The 21,934-nt window shown below is 36.9% G+C and overlaps 1 protein-coding gene across 1 annotated transcript in view; it reads left to right on the top strand.

Annotated features, from left to right (window-relative positions):
• Window positions 1-21,934, top strand: part of CNTN6 (contactin 6) — a 312,661-nt gene that overhangs the window by 242,849 nt on the left and 47,878 nt on the right. Inside the window, exons 12-15 of the mRNA XM_036739662.1 lie at window positions 15,538-15,713; window positions 16,060-16,177; window positions 17,679-17,837; window positions 17,930-18,079. Of these exons, the coding sequence (XP_036595557.1) occupies window positions 15,538-15,713; window positions 16,060-16,177; window positions 17,679-17,837; window positions 17,930-18,079 (603 nt within the window). The remainder of the gene's footprint in view (window positions 1-15,537; window positions 15,714-16,059; window positions 16,178-17,678; window positions 17,838-17,929; window positions 18,080-21,934) is intronic.

Genomic DNA, 21,934 nt, shown 5'->3' with positions numbered 1-21,934 from the left:
TTCTATTCATTATTCATTTCTTTGGGATGGAGTTTGTTACCTAAGAAACTTCTGCTGTGTGATGCCTGGAGGGCCATATAACCAGGTTATCACAGCTATGGATTAGGTCTTTACAACATGGGATCAGGCAAATGAGGCATGCAATTTCTAAAATAACATTTCTGAGTGGTTGAAAGAAACCGATCACATTTTTCATGATTATCCCTTGAGATTTTGGCAGTCTGACTAAGGAATAGCTTATATAATACCATATTCAGCCACTGATATAAAAAAATGGATGTAAACAGGCAAGGGGGAACCACACTAAATATATCTGACAGCTCGTTTATTGTGATTAGTTTGCATGGCAAAGGGGCACCAATGACTTATAATGAAGATGCAACTTAAGACATTTAAGCATTATAAAAATAAGTGTGGGAGTATATAATCTTTTTCTTCTATATTTTAAAATGTTTCAGCGTTACACTCTAGGTAGAAATTGATATATTCAATATGTTTTGAAGTCAAGTGATTTCTTTGAGCTTACATTTGTTCAGATTCAGAATGAACCCTCTTATCCAAGGGTTTCCAAATGTTTGTTTCATAAACCCCTATTGCAATTTAGTGAGGCATAGGGATTCCTCAAAATAATGTTTGTAAATGTATCAAATAAAAGCCATAAGATTACAAAGGAAAAAAAAATAATGAAATATCCATCTATCTATCTATCTATCTATTTAAATTTCACAGACTCCAGGTTAAAAATCATTGCTCTAAGTCCATTTCATTCAAAGGATTTCGAATTTGGCACACAACTAAGATAAACCTTCGGAACTGGTCAATCCTCTTTGATCCTTAGGGCAATACTAGTAGTACATATTGGGAAATCGTCTTTTCTTTGTTTCAAGATTTAGTAGAAGCTCAACATGTTAGTATATGGAACATCTCTTTCCCAAGTAGCTTTGTGTTACTCCACCTGGGCTATTCACTCAAAAGTCTTCCCAAAGACTACTGCATCAGCCCTAACTTCTGTCTTCACAACAGGGACTTTGCCATTGCTTCAGATGCATTCTTCAGATAATTCTATATTCTTCCTCCTGCCCTGAATCCCCCAGGCCATAATTGCACCTGATCATATTTGCTATAGTATGGACGTTCTAAGTATCACAGAATTAGATATCAACAAATGTCATAGGTTTTGACATTGATAGAAGGCACTGAGCAGTCAATCTAATCATCTAATTCAAGATCTCTCTCTCTATAGCTATTGACCAGAGTTTCTTCATCAGTGATTACCATACATCAGCATCCTCATTCTTTCCCCATCCCAATGATTTTGAATCCATAACTGTAGTTTTACAAATTCTATTCTCTATCCCCAACTGTCCTTTCGCTTACTTCTGTCCCCTTCAACTGCATTGCCCCATCATCCCCATAGAAATATCTCTCTCCTTTACTTTATGCTCTCTGCAATACATGCTCTATACTTAGCAAGTTTCCTTTCATTTTAATCCTTTTCCTCCTTCATTCTCCATCTTCTGGGTCTTACTGAGATGTCCCTAATTACTCTGCATCACTGTCCAGATTTTTCAGTGTTAATTTCACTTTCATTCACTACGTTCCTGTCTCCCAACTCACTGGTAATGGTAGGGGCATCATAATACCCCTTTCCCTACATGGTCTCTTCCAAAATTACTCTCTACCACAAGATGGAATAATCTTTCCACTTCTGAGATTCATTTAGACCAAATTTATCATGCTTCCATGATTCTTGTAGCAATTATTTATAGAGTCCTCAGGGCATTCTCTTTCCTTCTTCAATAAGTTTAATACTGACTTCACAATCTTTCTCTCCACCCTAACTACTGTTTTTCACAATAAGGAACTTCAGCATACATTTTGATACTCCTTCAAATGCTTTACCTTTTCAGTGCCTAAAAGTACCCACCTCCTATGGTCTATTTCTGCACCACATCTCAGATATACAAACTCTGATATCCTTGATCTTGCCATTGCGTGTGAGTTTTACAATTCCATGTTCACAAAATTCCTTTAAACCATTGTAAATTTTATACCTCCATTTTACTCTCTGTCTTAAGACAGCTAACCCCTTCTCTTTGTGACTTACCATGACTTCCAATTCAATCACGCCTCAGTTCTCTCTCAGGCCATCACCCCAAGATTTTTCACACTTTCCTCTTTTCCATATTTGACCCCTTAGAGAATTAGTTAAACTCCACACTCAATCGTTTTTCCAACTGTGCTTTATTGATCTCCATTCTTAGTTTAATCCTACAATTCACTTCTTCAGTGCAATTCATGTGCTACTGAATAGAGCTAGAAAAATGGCAACATTGTGCTCATTGAGTCCATTACAAACTTCTGTGAAATAATCTCAACTGTATCAAGACAACACTTCTACACTTCCCTAATGAATTCATTAAACCGTTCACCACAGAGGTATTCTAAAGCTTTTCATCCCTCCACAAACTTCCCATGCCACTTCATCTCCTCACCCTTTCATGTGAGAAGCATGCCTTATATTATCTGGAAGGAAATGAATACCATTTTCCCACACCATACTTGTTTCCCCTGCTAATGTCACATCACTTACATCTGTTCTCACCCTATTCTCTTCTTTCACCCTTATCTCCCCCAAAAGGTAGTCTATCTACTTCCCTCCTCAAGTCAAATACAATGAGAGCAAGATTCACTCCTTCCCTCTCCCCTGCCTCCTCTTCCCTTCCAACAGAACTGCTTTTTCTTGCCACTTTTATGTGAGATAATTTACCCCACTCTATCTCTCCTTTTCTCCATCTCTCAGTATGTTCCTCTCTCATCCCTTAATTTTATTTTATTTTTTGAGATTTCATCCCTTCATATTCAACTCACCCTGTGCTCTCTGTCTATACATATATATGTATACATATATATGTATACATATATATGTGTATATATATATATATATATATATATATATATATATATATATATATATATATATATAATATGTGTGTGTTTGTGTGTGTCTCTGTATATTCCCTTCAGCTACTCTAATACTGAGATCTCATGAATTACACACATCATCTTTCCATGTAGGAATGTAAAAAAAGAATTCAACTTTAGTAATTCCCTTACAATGTCTCTTTCTTGTTTACCTTTTCATGCTTCTCTTGATTCTTGTTTTTGAAAGTCAAATTTTCTATTCAGCTCTGGTCTTTTCACTGAGAAAGTCTGAAAGTACCCTATTTTATTGAAAATCCATATTTTTGCCTTGGAGCATGATACTCAGTTTTGTTGGGCAGGGGATTCTTGGTTTTAATCCTAGCTCCACTAACCTCCAGAATATCATATTCCAAGCCCTGTGATCCCTTAATGTGGAAGCTGTTAGTTGTTATGTTATCCTAGTTGTATTTCCACACTATTCAAATTGTTTCTTTCTGGCTGCTTGCAGTATTTTCTCCTTGACCTGGGAGCTCTGGAATTTGGCGACAATATTCCTAAGAGTTTTCTTTTTGGGATCTTTTTCAAGAGGCGATTGGTGGATTCCTTCAATTTCTATTTTACCCTCTAGAATATCAGGGGAATTTTCCTTGATAATTTCTTGAAAGATGATGTGTAGGCTCTTTTTTTGATCATGGCTTTCAGATAGTCCAATAATTTTTAAATTATCTCTCCTGGATCTATTTTCCTGGTCAGTAGTTTTTCCGATGATATATTTCACATTGTCTTCCATTTTTTCATTCCTTTGGTTCTGTTTTATAATATCTTGATTTCTCATAAAGTCACTAGCTTCCACTTCCTCCACTCTAATTTTTAAGGTAATATTTTCTTCAGTGGTCTTTTGGACCTCGTTTTGCATTTGGATAATTCTGCCTTTCAAGGCATTCTTCTGCTCATTGGCTTTTTGGAGCTCTTTTACTATTTGAGTTAGTCTCTTTTATAAGGTGTTATTTTCTTCAGTATTTTGGGTCTCTTTTAGCAAGTCATTTCCATGTGTGTCATGGTTTTCTCACATTACTGTCATTTATTTTCCCAATTTTTCCTGTATTTCTCTTACTTGCTTTTCCAAATCCTTTTTGAGCTCTTTCATGGCCTGAGACCAATTCACATTTTTCTTGGAGGCTTTTGATGTAGACTCTTTGACTTTGTTGACTTCTTCTTGCTGTATGTTTTGGTCTTATTTGTCACCCAAAAAAGATTCCAAAATCTGAGTCTGAATCTGAGACTTTTTGCTGCTTGTTCCTGTTCCCACCCAACTACTTGACTCTTGAGCTTTTTGTTGGTGTATGACTGCTTGTAGAGTAGAGAGTACTTTGTCCCAAGCTTGATGGGCTGCACTGCTATTTTCAGAGCTGTTTCTACACAGGAAGCTCTGCCACACCAGTACTCCTTCTCCCCCAAGAACCACCAACCAGGATTGCGGCCCAGATCCAGGCAGGGCAAAGCAATCTTTGCACTCCTGCTCTAATCTGAGACTTAATTCCTCTCAGTGGGTTGGCCTGGGGCCAGGAGCCACTGCAGCTGTAGCTCTGGAAGCAGCCTCAGAGCTGTACCACATCCACTGCCTCTGGGGTGGTGGCCAATGGTGAACTCCTTTCACTCTGTCCAAGAAGTTTTTCCCACTAACCTGCTGTATTGTCTTTGGTCTTTGTGGGTTAAGAAGTCTGGTAACTGCTACAGCTCAATGATTCAGGGCCCTACGGCCTGTTCTACCTGGCTTCCAGTCTGGTTGGTCCTGGCACGGTCCACACTGGGCTCTGCTCTGCTCCACTCCCAGCTCCATGCGATAGACCCTTTCCAGCGACCATCCAAACTGTCTTGGGCTGGAGCCCTGCTTCCCTCTGCTATTTCATGGGTTCTGCAGAATTTGTTCAGAGCCATTTTTGTAGGTATTTGGAGGGACCTGAGGGAGAGCTTAAGCAAGTTTCTGCTTTCCAGCTGCCATCTTGGCTCCGCCCTGACATTTTTTATGATACCATTTTTTTTTATTATTTTATATTTTCCAATTACATACGAAACCAATTTTCCCCTTTTTAAAAAAAAAATTGAATTCCAAATTCTCTCCCACACCCATCGCCAACATCCACATTGAGAAGGCAAGCAATTTGATAAAGTTTATACATGTGCTCTCATGCAAAACATGTTTCCATATTAGTCATATTCTAAGAGAAAACACACACACAGAGCAACAAATAGTATGCTTCAATCTACGTTCAGATTCCATCAGTTCTTTGGCAATGTATAGCGTTTTTAAACATAGGTCCTGCAAAAATGTTTTGGATTTCTGTATTGTTGAGAAATGTTAATAAAGCAATTAACAGTTTTCTAATTGTCTATATCTGTCTTCATTTGTGTGAAAGGTGTTTTATAATTGTGTTCATATAGTTCCTTGGTTTGTGTTAGAAGGTAGACTCCTAAGTATTTTATATTTTCTACAGTTATTTTAAATGAAAGTTTTCTTTCTGTCTCTTTCTGCTAGACTTCATTGGTAACATATAGAAATACTGATGATTTGTGTGGGTTTATTTTGTATCATGTGAGTTTGCTACAGCTGTAATTTGTTTCAATGAGATTTTTAGCTGATTCTTTGAAATCCTCCAAATATCCCACCATATCACCTACAAAGAGTGATAGTTTTGTTTCCTCATTACCAATTTTAATTCCTTCAGTTACTTTTTTTTCTTCTCTTATTGCTATAGCTGGCATTCCAAGCACAATTTTAAATAATAATGGAGGTAATAGACATCTCTGCTTCACCCCTGATTGAATTGCTCTTAAAGCTTATACTTGTTATATGTTATAATTGCTGATGGTTTTATAGAAATACTACATATAATTTTAAGAAAAGCTTCATTTATTCCTATGTTTTCTAGAGTTTTTAATACAAATGAATATTGTATTTTGTCAAAAGCTTTTGTTTCCTGCATCTATTGAGATAATCATATTTTTTGGTTGTTCTTGTTATAGATATGATTAATTATTCTGATACTTTTCCTAATATTAACCAGCCTTGAATTTCTAGAATAAATCCCCTTTGGACATAATATATGATCTCTGTGATATACTGCTGTAATCTCCTTGCATCAATGTGCAATAGAGAAATGAGTCTATAGTTTTCTGTCTCTGTTTTTCCTTCCTGGTTTAGGTTTTAGCACCATATTTGTGTCACAAAAAAAGGAATTTGGCAGGCCTTATTCTTTGCCTATTTTCCCAAAGAGTTTATGTAGTATTGGAATTAGTTGTCCTTTAAATATTTTATAGAATTCTTTTGGGAACCCATCTGATCCTAGGAATTTTTTCTTAGTAAGCTCATTGATGGCTTATTCAATTTCTTTTTCTAAAATAGCATTTTTAAAGTATTCTTCTTTTTCCTTTGTTAATGTGGGCAACAAATAGGTTGTAAATATTTAGCTGTTCCACTTAGACTGTCAAATTTATTGCAGTATAATTGGGCAAAACATCTAATGATTGATTTGGTTTCCTCTGTATTGATGGTGAATTCATGCCTTTCTTTTTTGATATTGGCATTTGTTACTTTATTTTAAGTCAACGTAACCAGTGGTTTATCTATTTTTATTTTTTTAATTAAACCAGCTTCTAGTTTTATTTGTTAGTTCAATGGTTTTATTACTTTAATTTTATTAATTTCTCCTTTGTCATGATTTCTAGTTTAGTGTTTAATTGGGCATTTTTAATTTTTTTCTAGTTTGTTTTTAATAATTTCATGCCTAATTCAGTTTTCTCCATTTTGTGATGGAAATGTTTAGAAATATGAATTTCCCCCTAAATACTATGTTGCCTGCATGCCATAAGTTTTGGTACATTGTCTCATCATTGTCCTCTTTAATGAAACTATTTATTGTTTCCATGCCACGTTCTTTGACCCATTCATTCTTTAGTATTAAAATATTTATTTTCCAATTACTTTTAAGTCTACTTTCCATGGTTCTTAATTGAATGTTATTTTTATTGCAATATGATCTGAAAATACCGTATTCAATAGTTCTTTTTCTGCATTTGGTTGTGAGGTTCTTATGCCCTACTACCTGGTTATATTTTTTTCCTAGATTTTATGTACCACAAAGAAAAATAAAATATATTTCTTTCTATTTCCCTTCAATTATCTTCAGAGGTCCATCATATGTATCATTTCTAAAAGACTACCTACTTACCTCATCTACCTAACTTGCTTATTTAAATCGAATTCTGAAAGGGCAAAATTGTGGTCCCCTACTAGTGTAGTTTTATTATCTATTTCCCTCTCCAACATACAAAATGCTTCTTTTAAGAATTGGGATTCTATAAAGTTATCTATAGTCATACTAGCAAATAGTCTAAATTACTACTGATTAGACAAATGCAAATCAAAACAACTCTGGGGCACCCCATCACTCAAATTGGCTAGCATGAAAAAGCAGGAAAATGATAAATGTTGGAGAAGATGTGGGAAAATTCAAACACTAATGCATTGAACTCATCCAGTCATTCTAGAGAGCAATTTGGAACTGTGCCCAAAGGGCTATAAAACTGTGGATACCCTTTGACCTAGCAATACCACTTCTAGGCCTGTATCCCAAAGAGATCATAAAGATGGGCAAAGGATCTACATATACAAAAAATATTTATACAGCCCTTTTTGTGGTGGCCAAGAACTGGAAATTGAAAGGATTCCCATCAATTGGGGAATGGCTGAACAAGTAATGGCATATGAATGTAATGGAATTCTATTGTTCCATGAGAAATGATGAGCAGGCAGACTTCAGAAAAACTTGGAAAGACTTACAATGAACTAATGTCGAGTGAAGAGAGCAGAACCAGGAAAACATTGTACATGATAACAGCCACATTGTGTGATGACTAACTTTGTAGACTTAGCTCTTCTTAGCAATGCAAGGATCTAAGACAACTCCAAAAGACTCATGATGGAAAATGTTGTCTACAACCAGAGAAGGAATTATGGAGTCTGAATGCAGATTGAAGCATAATATTTGCTCCCTTTATTTTTTGTTTGTTTCTTCTTTCTAGTGCATACTCCGATTGCTTCCAATTCTTCTTTACAACATTACTAAAAAAGTGAAAATACATTTAATATAATGTATATATAGAGCCTATAGCAGATTGCATTCTGTCTTGGGGTGGAGAATTAATTAATTAAAAAGAATTGGGATTCTGTACTATTTGGCATATACATGTTTAATGTTGATATTACTTCATTATCAATTTTTAAATTTCAGAAAGTTGTAGTTTCCTTCCTTATCTCTTCCAATTAGTCTATTTTTGTTTCTGCTTTGTCTCAGGTAATAGTTGCTACGCAGTTTTTGTGGTTGTTTTGCTTCAGCAGAAGCATGATATATTTTGCTCCAGCCCCTTACTTTTATTTTGTGCGTGTCTCTTTGCTTCAAGTGTGTTTCTTATAAACATACTACAGGATTCTGTTTTATAATCCACTTCCATTTTATGGTTGAGTTCATCCAATTCACATTCACAGTTATGATTACTAACAGCATATTTTCCTCTACCCTATTTTCCTCTATTTATCTCTCTCTCTCTCTCTCTCTCTCTCTCTCTCTCTCTCTCTCTCTCTCTCTCTCTCTCTCTCCCTCTCTCCCTCCCTCTTCTTCTTCCTCCTCCTTCTCCTCCTCCTCTTCTCTCCTCTGCTTTTGCTCTGTTCCTCCTCACAAATATTTTGTTTCTAACAAGTACTTCCCCAAGTTGTTCTCTCTTCTATCTTGCCCCCTCCTTTTATATCTTCTTCCATTCCTACTTTCCTGTAGAGTATGATAGAATTCTATACCCAGCTGTGTGTGTATGTTATTCCCTCTCTCAACCAATTTTATAAGACAGTTTCAAGTGTTGCTTTCCTTTGAAAAAAAATGCTCTTTTGTGCCTCTTTTATGTCAGATAATTATCCCATTCTACCTCTTCCTTTCCCCTTCACCTAGTACATTCCCCTTCTAATTGTTTCTTTCTGGCTGCTTGCAATATTTTCTCCTTCACCTGGGAACTCTGGAATTTGGCCAAAATATTCCTAGGAGTTTTCTTTTTGGGATCTTTTGGCTCTAGAATATCAGCGCAGTTTTCCTTGATAATTTCTTGAAAGATGATGTCTAGGCTCTTTTTTTGATCATGACTTTCAGGTAGTCCCAATAATTTTTAGATTATCTCTCCTGGATCTATTCTCCATTCTGTTTTTCCAGTGAGATATTTCACATTGTCTTCTGTTTTTTCATTCTTTTGGTTCTGTTTTATAATTTCTTTATTTCTCACAAAGTCACTAGCTTCCACTTGCTCCATTCTAATTTTTAAGGCAATATTAATATTTTCTTCAGTGATCTTTTGGACTGCCTTGGCTAATTCTCTCTTTCAAGGCATTCTTTTCCTCACTGGCTTTTTGGGCCTCTTATGCCATTTAGGTTAGTCTATTTTTAGGGTGTTATTTTCTTCAGAATTTTTTTTGTGTCTCCTTTAGCAAGCTTTTGACTCATTTGTCATGATTTTCTTGCATCACTCTCATTTCTATTCCCAATTTATCCTCTACTTCTCTTACTTGATTTTTCAAATCCTTTTTGAGCTCTTCCATGTCCTGAGATCAATTCATATTTTTCTTGGAGGCTTTGTTGACTTCTTCTGGCTATGTGTTTTGATCTTCTTTGTCACAAAAGTAATATTCTGTACTCTGAGGCCTGCTCATTCTCCCAGCTATTTCCTTGACTTTTGAGCTCTTTGTCCCAGTATTATTGCTTTCAGAGTGGAGAGTGCTCTGTCCCAAGCTTCTGGGCTTTTGCACTGCTGTTTTCAGAGCTCCTTCTATTCTGAGGTGGTATGATACTCCTCTCTTGGCCTGTGCACTGGCCTGTGAGTACAAGCACTCTTTTCTGCACTGTAACTACCAGGAGGACCCCCTCTTCACAGCCACCACAAGCTCTGCCACCCCAAAGCTCCTCCTACCCCAGGGACCACCAACCAGGATTGCAATCCAGATCCAAGGAGGGCAAAGCAAGAGAATCCTGCCTCAGTTGCCAGAGAAGAGATCCCTGGACTCCCACTCTGATCAGCCACTTGATTCCCCCCCACCATCTGTGGGGCTGGATCTGCGGAAGCAGCCGCCACTGCTGCTGCTGCCACTGCCTGCCACTAGGGCTTCCTCCACCACCCCAGGACTGGGATTGGACCATGCCCTTCTCTCACCCAGGTCCAACTGTTTTCCCCCAGACCTGCTAAGTTATTTTTGGCATTTGTGGGTTGAGAAGTCTGGAAACTGTCACAGCTCAGTGATTCAGGGCCCCGAGGCCTGTGCCACCTGGTCTGATCAGACCTGGTCTGTCCTGGCATGGCCCATGCTGGGCTGCACTCTGCTCCCAGCACGGTGTAATATACCCTTCCCAGCAACTATGCAGGCTCTCTTGGGCTGCAGATTTGTTTCATTTTGTCATTTCTTGGGTTCTGTAGCTGTAGAATTTGTTTAGAGTCATTTTTACAGGTGTTTGGAGGGATTTGGGAGATGGCTCAATTGAGTCCCTGTTTTCACACTGTCATCTTGACTCTGCCCCCTATTTTGCCTCTTTAAGAGCTCTTCTCTTCAGTCGATTTTTCATTTTTATTTATGTATTTATTTATTTAGGCACCTATTTATTTATTTGTTTGTTTGTTGCCATTTGTCCTATGCTGCTTTTTATTTTTATTTTTTAAACTTCTTTTTTGGAGGTAATTGGAGGTAAGTGACTTGCCCAGGGTCATGCAGCTAATACGTGTCTAAGGCTTTATTTCATCTCAGGTCAGGTGTTCCATCCACTGCACAACATAGATGCCCCCTTTTTTCCCCCTCTTTTGGATTTTCTTATTTAGTATTTTCATGCTTCCTTTACTGAGCTAATGACTTTTTTCATGATTTTCTTTCATAACTATCATTTCTTTTCACAGATTTTCCTCTACCTTTCCAAATTAATTTTTACAATCTCTTTCAGCTCTTCCATGAATTCCTTTTTTGTCCTGAAATCAATTCACATTTTTCTTTGATTCTTTGCATATAGCTATTTTGACATTGTTATGCCCTTCTGATTTTTTTTCTTTCGATCATTCATGTCACCATAGTAAAATAGTCAGGTTCTTCTTGTTGTTGATCTTTTTCAGAGCCTATTTCTCAACTTTTAAATTTATGTTAAAGTTGGATTTGCTCTTAGGGTAGATGGGGCCCTCTCTGAAGCATTAGGTTTTTTGTTTGTTTGTTTTCAGGTTTGCTGTTTTCACGCATAGTTCTGCAGGTCTGTAAGTTTTCAGTTCTTCTGAGATGCTATGTTCTAAGGAGAGGTGTGGTTACTGCTCTCCTGGCCTGCGCTCTTGTGTTTAAACAACCACAAGCACTATTCACTGCCCTGAAACTGTGACCAGAGTCTTTATTCCTTTGCAGCCTTGAACTCCAGTGCACTAGTACACTTCCTTGCCCTGGGACCATGACCCTGATCCCCTTATTGGCAATGCAACAGAGTTGTGTGCCCAGCACCAGTTAAAGGTCTATTGTAATTTCTTTCTGACCACTTTCCAATTTCCTTACAGTCTATGGCCTGAGGGCTCTGGAATTTTCTCCTGCAAATTCAGTTGTCCCCAAGACCTGCCTGTGTCTTGCACCTGGCAGAGCCCACTATTTGCTGCCTTGCACAAAGTTCCTGGCCCAATTGCCAGCCTGTACAGGGGCCTGTCACTTCACCCTGGGCCCATTGTAGCATGGGATCTTGCTGCTTATTGGGTGTGGTGTGTGCTGGACCATGATCCTATCTTACCCCAGTGAAATAGACCTTCCCCGCCCACCTTACAAGTTGAAATACTATTTCACCATATCCTTTTGGTTTTGTTTTGTTTTTTTTTTTGCTGCTGCAGAATTTGTTTTGAGGTGTTATTTCAAAGTTATTTGGAGGGAAATTTAGGGGAGGCAGGATGAATCCCTGCCTTTACTCTACCAAATTGACTGTGCCCTCCACATGTTTGGTTATTTCATAGAAGATATGAAAAAGAATGACATATTTAGGTGATTTATTGAGACATTTATGATTCTCATAATGAAGATAAACCAATATTTGATGGGCTTTAAAAACATGGATTCTTCACTGTTATCTTTAAAACAACAACAACAATAAAACCACAACCACAACGACAACAAAAACTTAATAGAGATGGCTGTGTATCTTAAGAATGTACTTGGAAACCAGAATTAGTGCTTTCCATGCTGAGCTTCTAATTCTTAATTTAAAAATATTTATACACCTCTAACATGCTAGATCATGACCTAAATGAATTATTTAGCATGGCACTTTAAGCTGCATTACTATAATGGACTATATTTGTAAAGTCGAAAAGGCCATATGGCTTCCAAATGTTGATATTATTGCGCCAAATTTAGGCATGTTCACTTTGGATTTGAAATAAGAGGATCTTCTTCCAACAATTAATTCTGTCACTTAACATCTATGTGAGCCTGAGCTGATCACTCAACCTTGTTGCTTCTCTCTCTCCTCATCTGGAAAATCAGAGTGTTTAACTAGATGACCTAAATCATTCATTTCTGATTCTAATCTGTGATCACGTTTCCTAAGAATATACATGAATTTATTTCCCAACATAACTACACCTGATCTCAATACAAGACGTATTTACTTTTAAAATGAAACCATGGACAAGGCAGAAATTCAGCATGAGACAAAGGTAGAGGAAAATGCAGAGAACTGACAAAAAGGTAGAGATCACAAGAATGCTCACATGTATTCTTCAGTAACTCAATCTCATGTTTAGAAACTCTCACTATAACTTCCCATTATATTTAGCAATCACTTATGTTACAATTTAAATCCCTTTCTACTTATTTTCATCTCTTCATGATAGAACATGACTAAATTCCATTTTTCATATTGAGATTCTATATGGAAACCTCTCATTTTCATTAAAGAGAAAGAATGAAAAGCCATGGTCTCTCATTATATTTTTGACACAAATTATTTCAGTAAAATTGTGGAGGGCATTTCATTTCCCTGTGTCTTACCTTCCTTATCTCCCATAAGGTGAAAAATAAAGACTTTCTTTTTCCCAAGCAAACTGTGTGATACTTTTGTTTCTGTTTCTTAGAATTAAGAAGAAAATGGGAAAACTCAATGGATCATCTACTTACTAGATTTACATGATAGAGATTGTGTTCATATTTGAGATGGTCACATTTGTGACAATGCCACACAATTATGACTGTACAAAAAGAGCTCAAAGAAAGGTATATGTTAGCCCCCCCAAAGGTTAAAAACATGCAATCTGTATATAATCCTGGAGTTTTGTGCCAGTTGACCTCCATGATAAATACCTATAAACCATGGAAGATAAATTCTATTCAGTCCATCCTTTTGTTGCTGGGTTTGTTCTTCATTTTCAAAGAGGACCATGGCATCAGGGAAATGATGACATGACTTAAAGTTGACTTTGATTTGAGTGAGGGAGGGCTGTGCAAGGTCACCAGCCTCACTTTCTCCTCCAGAGCCAGCTGGATCCAGTGACCAGATATTCATCAGGATTACTGGAGGTGGCCCAGGATGCAATGGGAGACCCTGGACCTTTTAGGCTAAGGCCTTTTCAGGTACTCACTTAGAGTGAGGTAACGCTCCATTCAGTGAATAAGCCTCTTTAAGAAGTGAATCGAGAAATGGCCCCTTTAATTAGAAAAAAACACATCTGGAAGGGGAAGACCCTCAGGGTTGCTGTTCCAAAGAGAAACAGTTATTATTGACATTCACAATAAGCCAGGAGGTCCCAAAATACAGCCATTAAGTGGAGCTTGGGCAGGGACCTATTGTGGTCCAACCTATGAGCTTCAGAGTGAACTGGGTTTAAGGAAGGAAGGAAGGAAGAAAGAAAGAAAGAAAGAAAGAAAGAAAGAAAGAAAGAAAGAAAGAAAGAAAGAGATAGAGAGAGAGAGAGAGAAAGGGAGAAAGAAAGGAGAGAAAGAAAGAAAAAGAAAGAAAGAAAGAGAAAGGAAGGAAAGAAGGAAGGAAGGAAGGAAGGAAGAAAGAAAGAAGGGAGGGAGGAAAGGAAGGAAGGAAGGAAGGAAGGAAGAAAAAGAAATCTAGCCAAAGCCCAGGTTAAGTGGGCAGCTTCTTTGAGTACATTGAGCTGCCTGAATGGGAACACAGCTAGTTGGGCAATCAGCTCATCCTATCCATCTCCCTCTATTTCTTCTCATCTCCAAAGGAAGGTAAATTTTGATGGCCAGAAGCTGGCCACTTAACTTGGGGTTTACCGGCTAGACCATCTTTTGTACCACTGCTAAAGAGGTATTCTTAGAACATAGATTTGACTATGTCACTCCCCTATTCAATAAACTCTAATTTCTCCTTATTAACTCTAGGATCAAATATAAACTTCTGCATGGCACTTAGAGCCCTTCAGAACCTTGTTTCAACTGACGTTTCCAGCTTTTCTCTAACATTGCTCCCTTTCACCCACAGTACAGCACAAATGACCCTCTTCCTTTTCCTTATATGTGGCACTCTATCTTCTGTCATTGTGTCTTAGAACAGGCTGTTCCTCTTACCTGGAAAACATACTGTCCACACTCATAGAAGTCCTAGCTTCTTTCAAAAGTCATTTCATGTACCACCTACTACCTGAGGTCTTTCTTGTTCCCTACCATTGCTAATGCCTCACCTATTAATCACCTTTTATTTACCTTGCAAGGGATTGTTTCATTTTTGTTTTTGTATCCAAATAACATTAAAACAATGAATATTTGCTTAGTCCATAATTCAGTATATTTTATATTATTATAAACTTTTGCCAGGGACAGCTAGGTGGCTCAGGGGAGAGAGAACAGGGCTTAAAGAAAGGAAGACTTCCCTTCCTGAATTAAAATATGCCCTCAGACATTTATTGGCTGTATGGCCCTGGGCATGTCATTTATCATCATTTACCTCAGTTTTCTCATCTATAAAATGAACTGGAGATGGAAATGACAATCCACTCCAGTATCTTTGCCAAAAAAAAACCCAAATGTGGAGAAAAGAGTTGAAAATGACTGAAATGGCCAAACTGAACTTCAGACTTTTACCCATGCCCATTCTAAGATATTTATATGAAGTTTTCTGAAACTTCTCCATTTATTTTTTTTATTTAAATATGAAGACAAATTCCTGTAGACAAACCATGTGCAGTGATAATCATGTATAACATTTTTGTCTGATTTCCAATTACACTGTTTTGATTTCAGTGTTTGAGAGTGAGAAAATTCTAGATAGGGTTTGTTTCATAGATTTGTGGCTTCGGTGTATCATGTCTTCTACCTTCCATACAATTTAGGTCCAATTTAGGTCCAATTTACTTTTATTCCTTAATTCCTCCAGAATAATCAATTTTAGCTGCTGATTGATTCAGAAATACTTTTAGGGAAAAATAAATCTTCGCTATAGTGGAACATCAGGCCAAATTTATCATTTTCAAAACTAGTACACTGTTTATTCAAACATCAAAATAAATCTACTCCTGTTTTCATATTATTTTTAATAATAAAGATCATTTTCTTCTCAACAGAGAGGACCGTAATTACTGTTCCACCACCACAAATGGATGTTACTGTTGGCGAGAGTATAGTTCTACCTTGTCAGGTGTTCCATGATCCTTCTGTTGAGGTTGTATTTACATGGTCTTTCAATGGCCATGTTATTGACTTCCAAAGAGGAGTGCCTCATTTTGAAAGAATTGGAGGAGTAAGTTGCTTTATTATATAATAAAAGGAAGCAAGACGTTGGATTGCAGAAATATGTTTTATCATTATCCTTTATATGAATGAATATTCACTTATTTTATGAAGCTGCATCTGTTGTGTTCTTGGTGGTTTTATGTATTTCGCAAAGATGCTTATGTTACATGTGGAATGTTAATACCTAAAGTGAAAAACAGTGATCAAGTATAGGAAATGAACGATGATGTGAGTGAATCTTTTAATTTCACAACTGTTTTGCTCTTAATAGTTGGAAAGCTCGAGGAATATTCTAAATGGGGGACCTGCTGTGTGTAATTATGTTTTTATACTCTTGCTCCTTTTATCTCCAGGAATCTGTTGGGGATTTGATGATAAGAGAGATTCAGTTGAATCACTCTGGAAAATATGTATGCATGGTAGAAACGGCTCTAGACAATCTATCTGCAGTGGCAGATATCATTGTTAGAGGTAAGGTAAAAGTGAGAAAATATGCAACCATATGGCTTGAATATATTTTAAGAAATTGGGCAGTTTTCATACTTAACTAGCAGAGTCATGAGAGGCCAAGTCCTAGTAGTGACTCAGTAAAATCTTGTTATTTCCTAATCCTAGGGACTGAGGGGGAAAATAGACTTTGAATTAATCAGGTTTGGATTTTCCATTCCCCCCATTAAAAATCAGTAGGGAATTTTATTGGATGGAGGATATGAGACAATATGAATAATGTGCTATTCTGAATAAACCATTATTATTTTAGGGTGTTTTTAGTGCATATATTCTCTTATAACCTTCCACACCTTTATAAAATTCTCTCTCTGAGTTAGCTTTTAGGGTAAGGAATGGAGAAAGATACTGTCTTATTTGAATTAGATTTTTATTATGTCCAATTACATGCCAGATCTAAGAACACTATTTATGGAATACTTGCAGGATCTTTTCTATCAGCTTCATGGTATTTTATTATATTTACAATGGATGATAGGGTCATATACCTAAAAGCTCTTGGCAGCCTAGACTACTGGTGAAAAAAATCTATGCGATGAAATGTAATAAGGTTAAGGTTAAGTTTTGCACTGAGATCCAGACAATCAGCTTCCAAGGAGATGCAGATGAACACTGGTTTGTGTTAAGAACAAGGGTTTTTAGTGGGCTACCAATTCAATAGGATTTAATAATGATATTGTGACTAAGCATGCTGAAATGTTTTTAGACTACATGGAGGGGCTTAGTTTCCACGAATAAGGAGGGGATAGTCCTCCCAAAAGATATATGAAACATCGGTTTTCAATTTGTATGCCACAACTTATCAAGGACCTTGATAAGCTGGAATGTGTCTAGAGGAGGACAACTAGGAATGGGAAAGAGTCTTGCATGTTTTATGAAGTTTTGTTGAATGGACTAGGGGTGGTTATCAAGTAGCAGAGGAGAGTGGGAGGAACATGGAAGCAGTCCTCAAGTGGATCCATGAAAATAACTTGTGGATTTATGGGAAAATTAGGTTAGACTTGTTCCAACCACCCCAAAAGAGCAGAACTAGGAACAATGAATGAAACTGACAAGAGGCACATTTTGCCACAGTGTAAGAGTTTTAAAAAAAAGTTTCCATCAATTAGAGTTATTAAAATGACTATCTCAATAGGTGGTAGGTTTCCTCTCATTAGAAGCCTTCAACCAAAGGCCGGATGAACATTTACTGTGTATGTTGATCTAGGAATTCTTTGAGGAGTATGCATTGAACATGGCAGGTGCACTCCCCTGTTTCTGAAATTATTTGATTATCTAAAAGGAATCTCTAAATATATTGTATAAATTAACAAAGATTTTCAGGAAATTAATATACTGTCTATACTTATATAAGATTCACAAGTTTTATTTTCCTTGACTGCCAAGGAAAAAATAAACTACTCCCATCACAAACCAAAGATTTTAATAGATTTTGGTATAGTCATCATAAAACATATTTTTACAGGTCCTCCAGGTCCCCCAAATAATGTGAGAATAGAGAACATTTCCAGTACCACTTCTCAACTCTGCTGGAGACCAGGCGTCGATAATAACAGCCCTATTCAAATCTATACTATCCAGACCCGGACACCTTTTTCTGTAGGCTGGCTGGCTGTTTCCACAAGTAAGAGATATTTATTATATTTTCTATGATAAGAAGTTTATTTAATTTGGCTCTTGTTAAGACATCTGACTTATTCCCCTGAATATTTTCAGTTCCAGAAATTCTCAGTGGGAAGATGCACACTGCAACAGTGGTGGGTTTGAATCCATGGGTGGACTATGAATTCCGTGTTGTTGCTGGCAATAGTATTGGAATTGGGGAACCCAGTCAGCCATCCGAATTGTTAAGAACCAAAGCAGCAGGTGAGCACTAAGGAGTTCCTGCAGTTTGGGGATCTTTTAATTAAATGTCCATTCATTCAGTAAATCATCAACTTCTTTATGGGGATAAATATTATGTGCCAGTCTAAATAATATCTCTAGCATGTGGGAAAGCAACTTTTATGGAGAAGGAGCTCTATATCCCCCACACCTGCCAACCTTTGAACAAGCCTTTCAAGGAGCAGTCAAGCCATCCTTGTTCAAACAGCAAGCCACTCAGAGAGCATGTGCTGGGAATTTCATCACCCTGACCACTATGGATATAACCTAGGCCTTTGAATGTATAATTCTATGGAAGAGCAATGCTTCCATTTGGGTATCAATGCATCAAAAACTGAAATAATTTGATTTGTGGAAAAGATACTGTAGACGAGGTATTGTCATGTGCTTTTCCATTGCATCCTAAAACAACAACCACCACAACAAAACTGTGGCACATGTCCATATGACTTTTAGCTGAAAGCTCCCATATCTGTTATCTCACCATTAGAACATGAGCTCCTTGAAAAAGTGACTGTCTTTTTTTCTATTTATGTTCCTGATGCTTAGCACAGTGTTTTACATATGACAGGTAATTGATAAATGCATTCACTCATTCATATCACACATATACAAAATAAGTACGAAATATATTTGAGGGAGGTTCTTAAAAATTGATAAGAATAAAGGTCATTTGTAGTAAGTGACACTAAGGAAAATGGGAAAGGTAGAGATAAGGAGGTAGTGTATTAGGATCAGGAGAAAATGAGAGAAGGGACTTATTATGAGGAAAAACAAGAAGTTCCCATTTGGTTGGCACTTAGTATATGTGCAAGCAAATAAAGTATAATAAAATAGGAAACATCGGCCATTATGTCCATCATGAAATAATGAAAGAACAGATGTACAATATTATATTTTTGCATGGACACTCAGGCTTTATAAGCCAAGGACTTCCTGTCTAGATTCTTATCTAAAAAGGTAGATGATGTTGCCCCAAACTCTTAAATTTAATATGAGTTGATTAATTTTTGAAAGATAAGGTGGCATACTAAATAGACAGCTGGCCAGGGACCAGGGAAACATTGATGTAGGTCTGTCTTCTCATGAACACTGGCTAGATGGTACTAGGCACAGTATTTAACCTTTCAGTGACTGAAGCAACCACCTAAGGCCATAAGATGCAGAATAGGCAGTGATCTGCATTTTAAGTGTCCAACTTGAGTTTTCCTTATACTAATGAAACTGAAGGGCAAGTCTAAAAAATGGTATAGCCAAACCAGTTTGATAAAGTCAAGGATTGCTTAGAAGTTATCTCTCTGTTCTTTCCTATATTATTCTTCTAGCCAAAACCCAGCAGAGAATCAGTAGATTTACAAAGGTAAATGAGTTACTGCTTGTTTCATTAAAATGTTGTAGCCAAGAATTAATTGAGCCTCTGTTAGTGCAGTGAGCCATGCATTTCCATCTCTCTCAACTATGACCTACTTGAGGCTTCATTGAGCAGTAGTATATTTTTGCTATGCAAATGAGCTACCTCCTGAATCCGTTTAACAGAAACACTAATTGAGCATCAACTGGTTCATAGCCTAGTGGCATCAGAGTGGAACCTGACAGCAAAGTCATTCTCATCTTTCTTTCCTTTCTTCCCTCAATCCTGTTTATTTCATTCTTAAACTCTTGAGTTCAAGGTGTCAGTTATTATGTTTGCTGTATTACATTATCTAACAAGTTTCTTTTACATTTAATTAGGCAAAGAAGGACTCAGTTTGTTGGAGTACTTCTTAACCTCCTTGTTTACTCTATAGAAACACATAGTATATACGAAGAAACCAAAACATTTTGTCCTCAGTATTTTGTTAAATCATCCAGACCACTGGTGTCAAACTCAAATAAAAACAGGGGCACTAAACCTAACATAAGGCTTTCTGCAGGTCATATATTGACTTAGTTTTAAAATCTAATGTTATCTGACTAATGCAGAAATATGTTTAATATGATTGTACATGGATGACCTATATCAGATTGCTAACTGTCTTAGGTAGGGGGTAGGGGAGGGAATGAGGGAGAAAAAAATTGAAATTCAAAATCTCATAAAAGTTGATGTTGAAAACTATCTTTACATGAAATTGGAAAAAAAATGAAATACTATTAATTTGGGGAAAATGTAACATTATCTATATTTATTATATTATTATGTGTTTTGTTAAATATTTGCCAATTGCATTTTAATCAGTTTCATGCTATACTTGGTAGTGTTGGGGAGAGGACATGTGGCTATAGCATACATAGGAATAATGTTTGAAACCTCTGTTCCAGCTTTAACTGAAAGAGACATTATTGGTCACCCATCCCCAGCCTTTAATTTTCTAAATTTGGGAAATGGAGTCCTAGAGAAATGAAGTGGATTTCTCAAGGTAATGGGGTCCATTAATGTTGCAACCAGCACTCAAAGTCAGCCATCTTGACTTCCAGTCATTGCCCTTTTGTCCTTTTAACAATGCCTTGGTTGCTGGTCTTCTATTAACTAGATCTATAGATGAGCTCCTGCTTTTGCAGCATAGTGGAAATAGTTGGTGATGAAGTTTGTTTTTAAGCCACGGTTTTGTTTGGCTTGTCCTGGACTCTGAGAAAGCTGTGGCTTGACTTAGACTCCTACCCTTTCCACTTACCAGCAGGGTGGAAACAGGTGAGTGATGTTTGTACAAATTTTCAGTTTTATCATCTGAAAAACAGTTATAATAATGTCTGTAGTCTGTGACAAAACGGATACAAAACTGGCCTGGCTTCAAGTCACAAGTCTGACATATCTTGATTGTAAGATCCTGGCAAGTCACTTAAGTTATCGTTGCTCTAGCCAACTTTATAAGACTAAACTGCAGAGCAGGCACAGATCTGCATTGGTGGAGGGAGTTTACTCACTAGGACTGAACTAAAGGAGTGAAAAGATGAGGCTAGCCATCTCCCCTACCTTATAAAAAAGAAAGCTATAGTTCCCATCTCATAGTGATATGATCAGAAGAGATGATAGATGTAAAATGTTTTGCAAACCTTAAAACAACATATACATATAAATGTTTTAAATTTCTAGCAGATATAGATGAGCCCTTGGAATCAACAGAAAAAAATATTTTTACTATAGTTTCAGAATATTTCATTTGAAAATGGGTCACGTGCGATGATGCTCTATTAACTAGAAGATACCAAAGCTTCACACCTTCTTCTAGGTATAGATTTTAAGAATATTCTTGCAGAAAGGTAACCGACAGTGCAAGTAATCAAATTTATTCCTTCAACAGTAAATAAACAAGAATTTATTAAATGTGTTCCACTGTGGCAGACATTGTGCTAAGTGCTAAGGATACAAAGAAACAAAAACATCATCTCAGCTCTCAAGTAGGATATATTCTAATGGGGGAGAAAAACTGTGGACAGCAATGTAAATGGGATTATGCAAAGTGGAAATCCTCATGAATCTACTAGATAGAAGAGCTAGGACTAGAACCCAGAGCTTCTAATGCCAGTCCCAGTGAGTCTTCTACTTCATCACTCTACCTTTACTCATGGAGGATGAAAGAGTTTTTCTCTTCTATTCTTTCTTTTCTTCCATCCTTGCTCTCTTTTCTTCCTTCCTTCCTTTGTCTCCCTTTCTCGCCTTTTGTTTCTTTATTTTTCCAATAAACAAAGACAAATCTCATCAATATTGATTAAGTCAAAGTCAGAATTTTCTTGCCTTTGGATCAAGGTCATTTTAAGCTCTGCTGAACAAGAAGTAAATGCCATGTGATCTTTACAATTTAAGCAAGAAAAAACATTTAGTATTACTGGGTAACAATTCTGTATTCTTATTGTTAAGCG

The sequence above is a fragment of the Trichosurus vulpecula genome, chromosome 9 (assembly GCF_011100635.1).
Source record: "Trichosurus vulpecula isolate mTriVul1 chromosome 9, mTriVul1.pri, whole genome shotgun sequence".
NCBI lineage: Eukaryota > Metazoa > Chordata > Mammalia > Diprotodontia > Phalangeridae > Trichosurus > Trichosurus vulpecula.
Note: the sequence above shows the minus strand (reverse complement) of the source record. Positions and strands in the feature narration are given on the sequence as shown.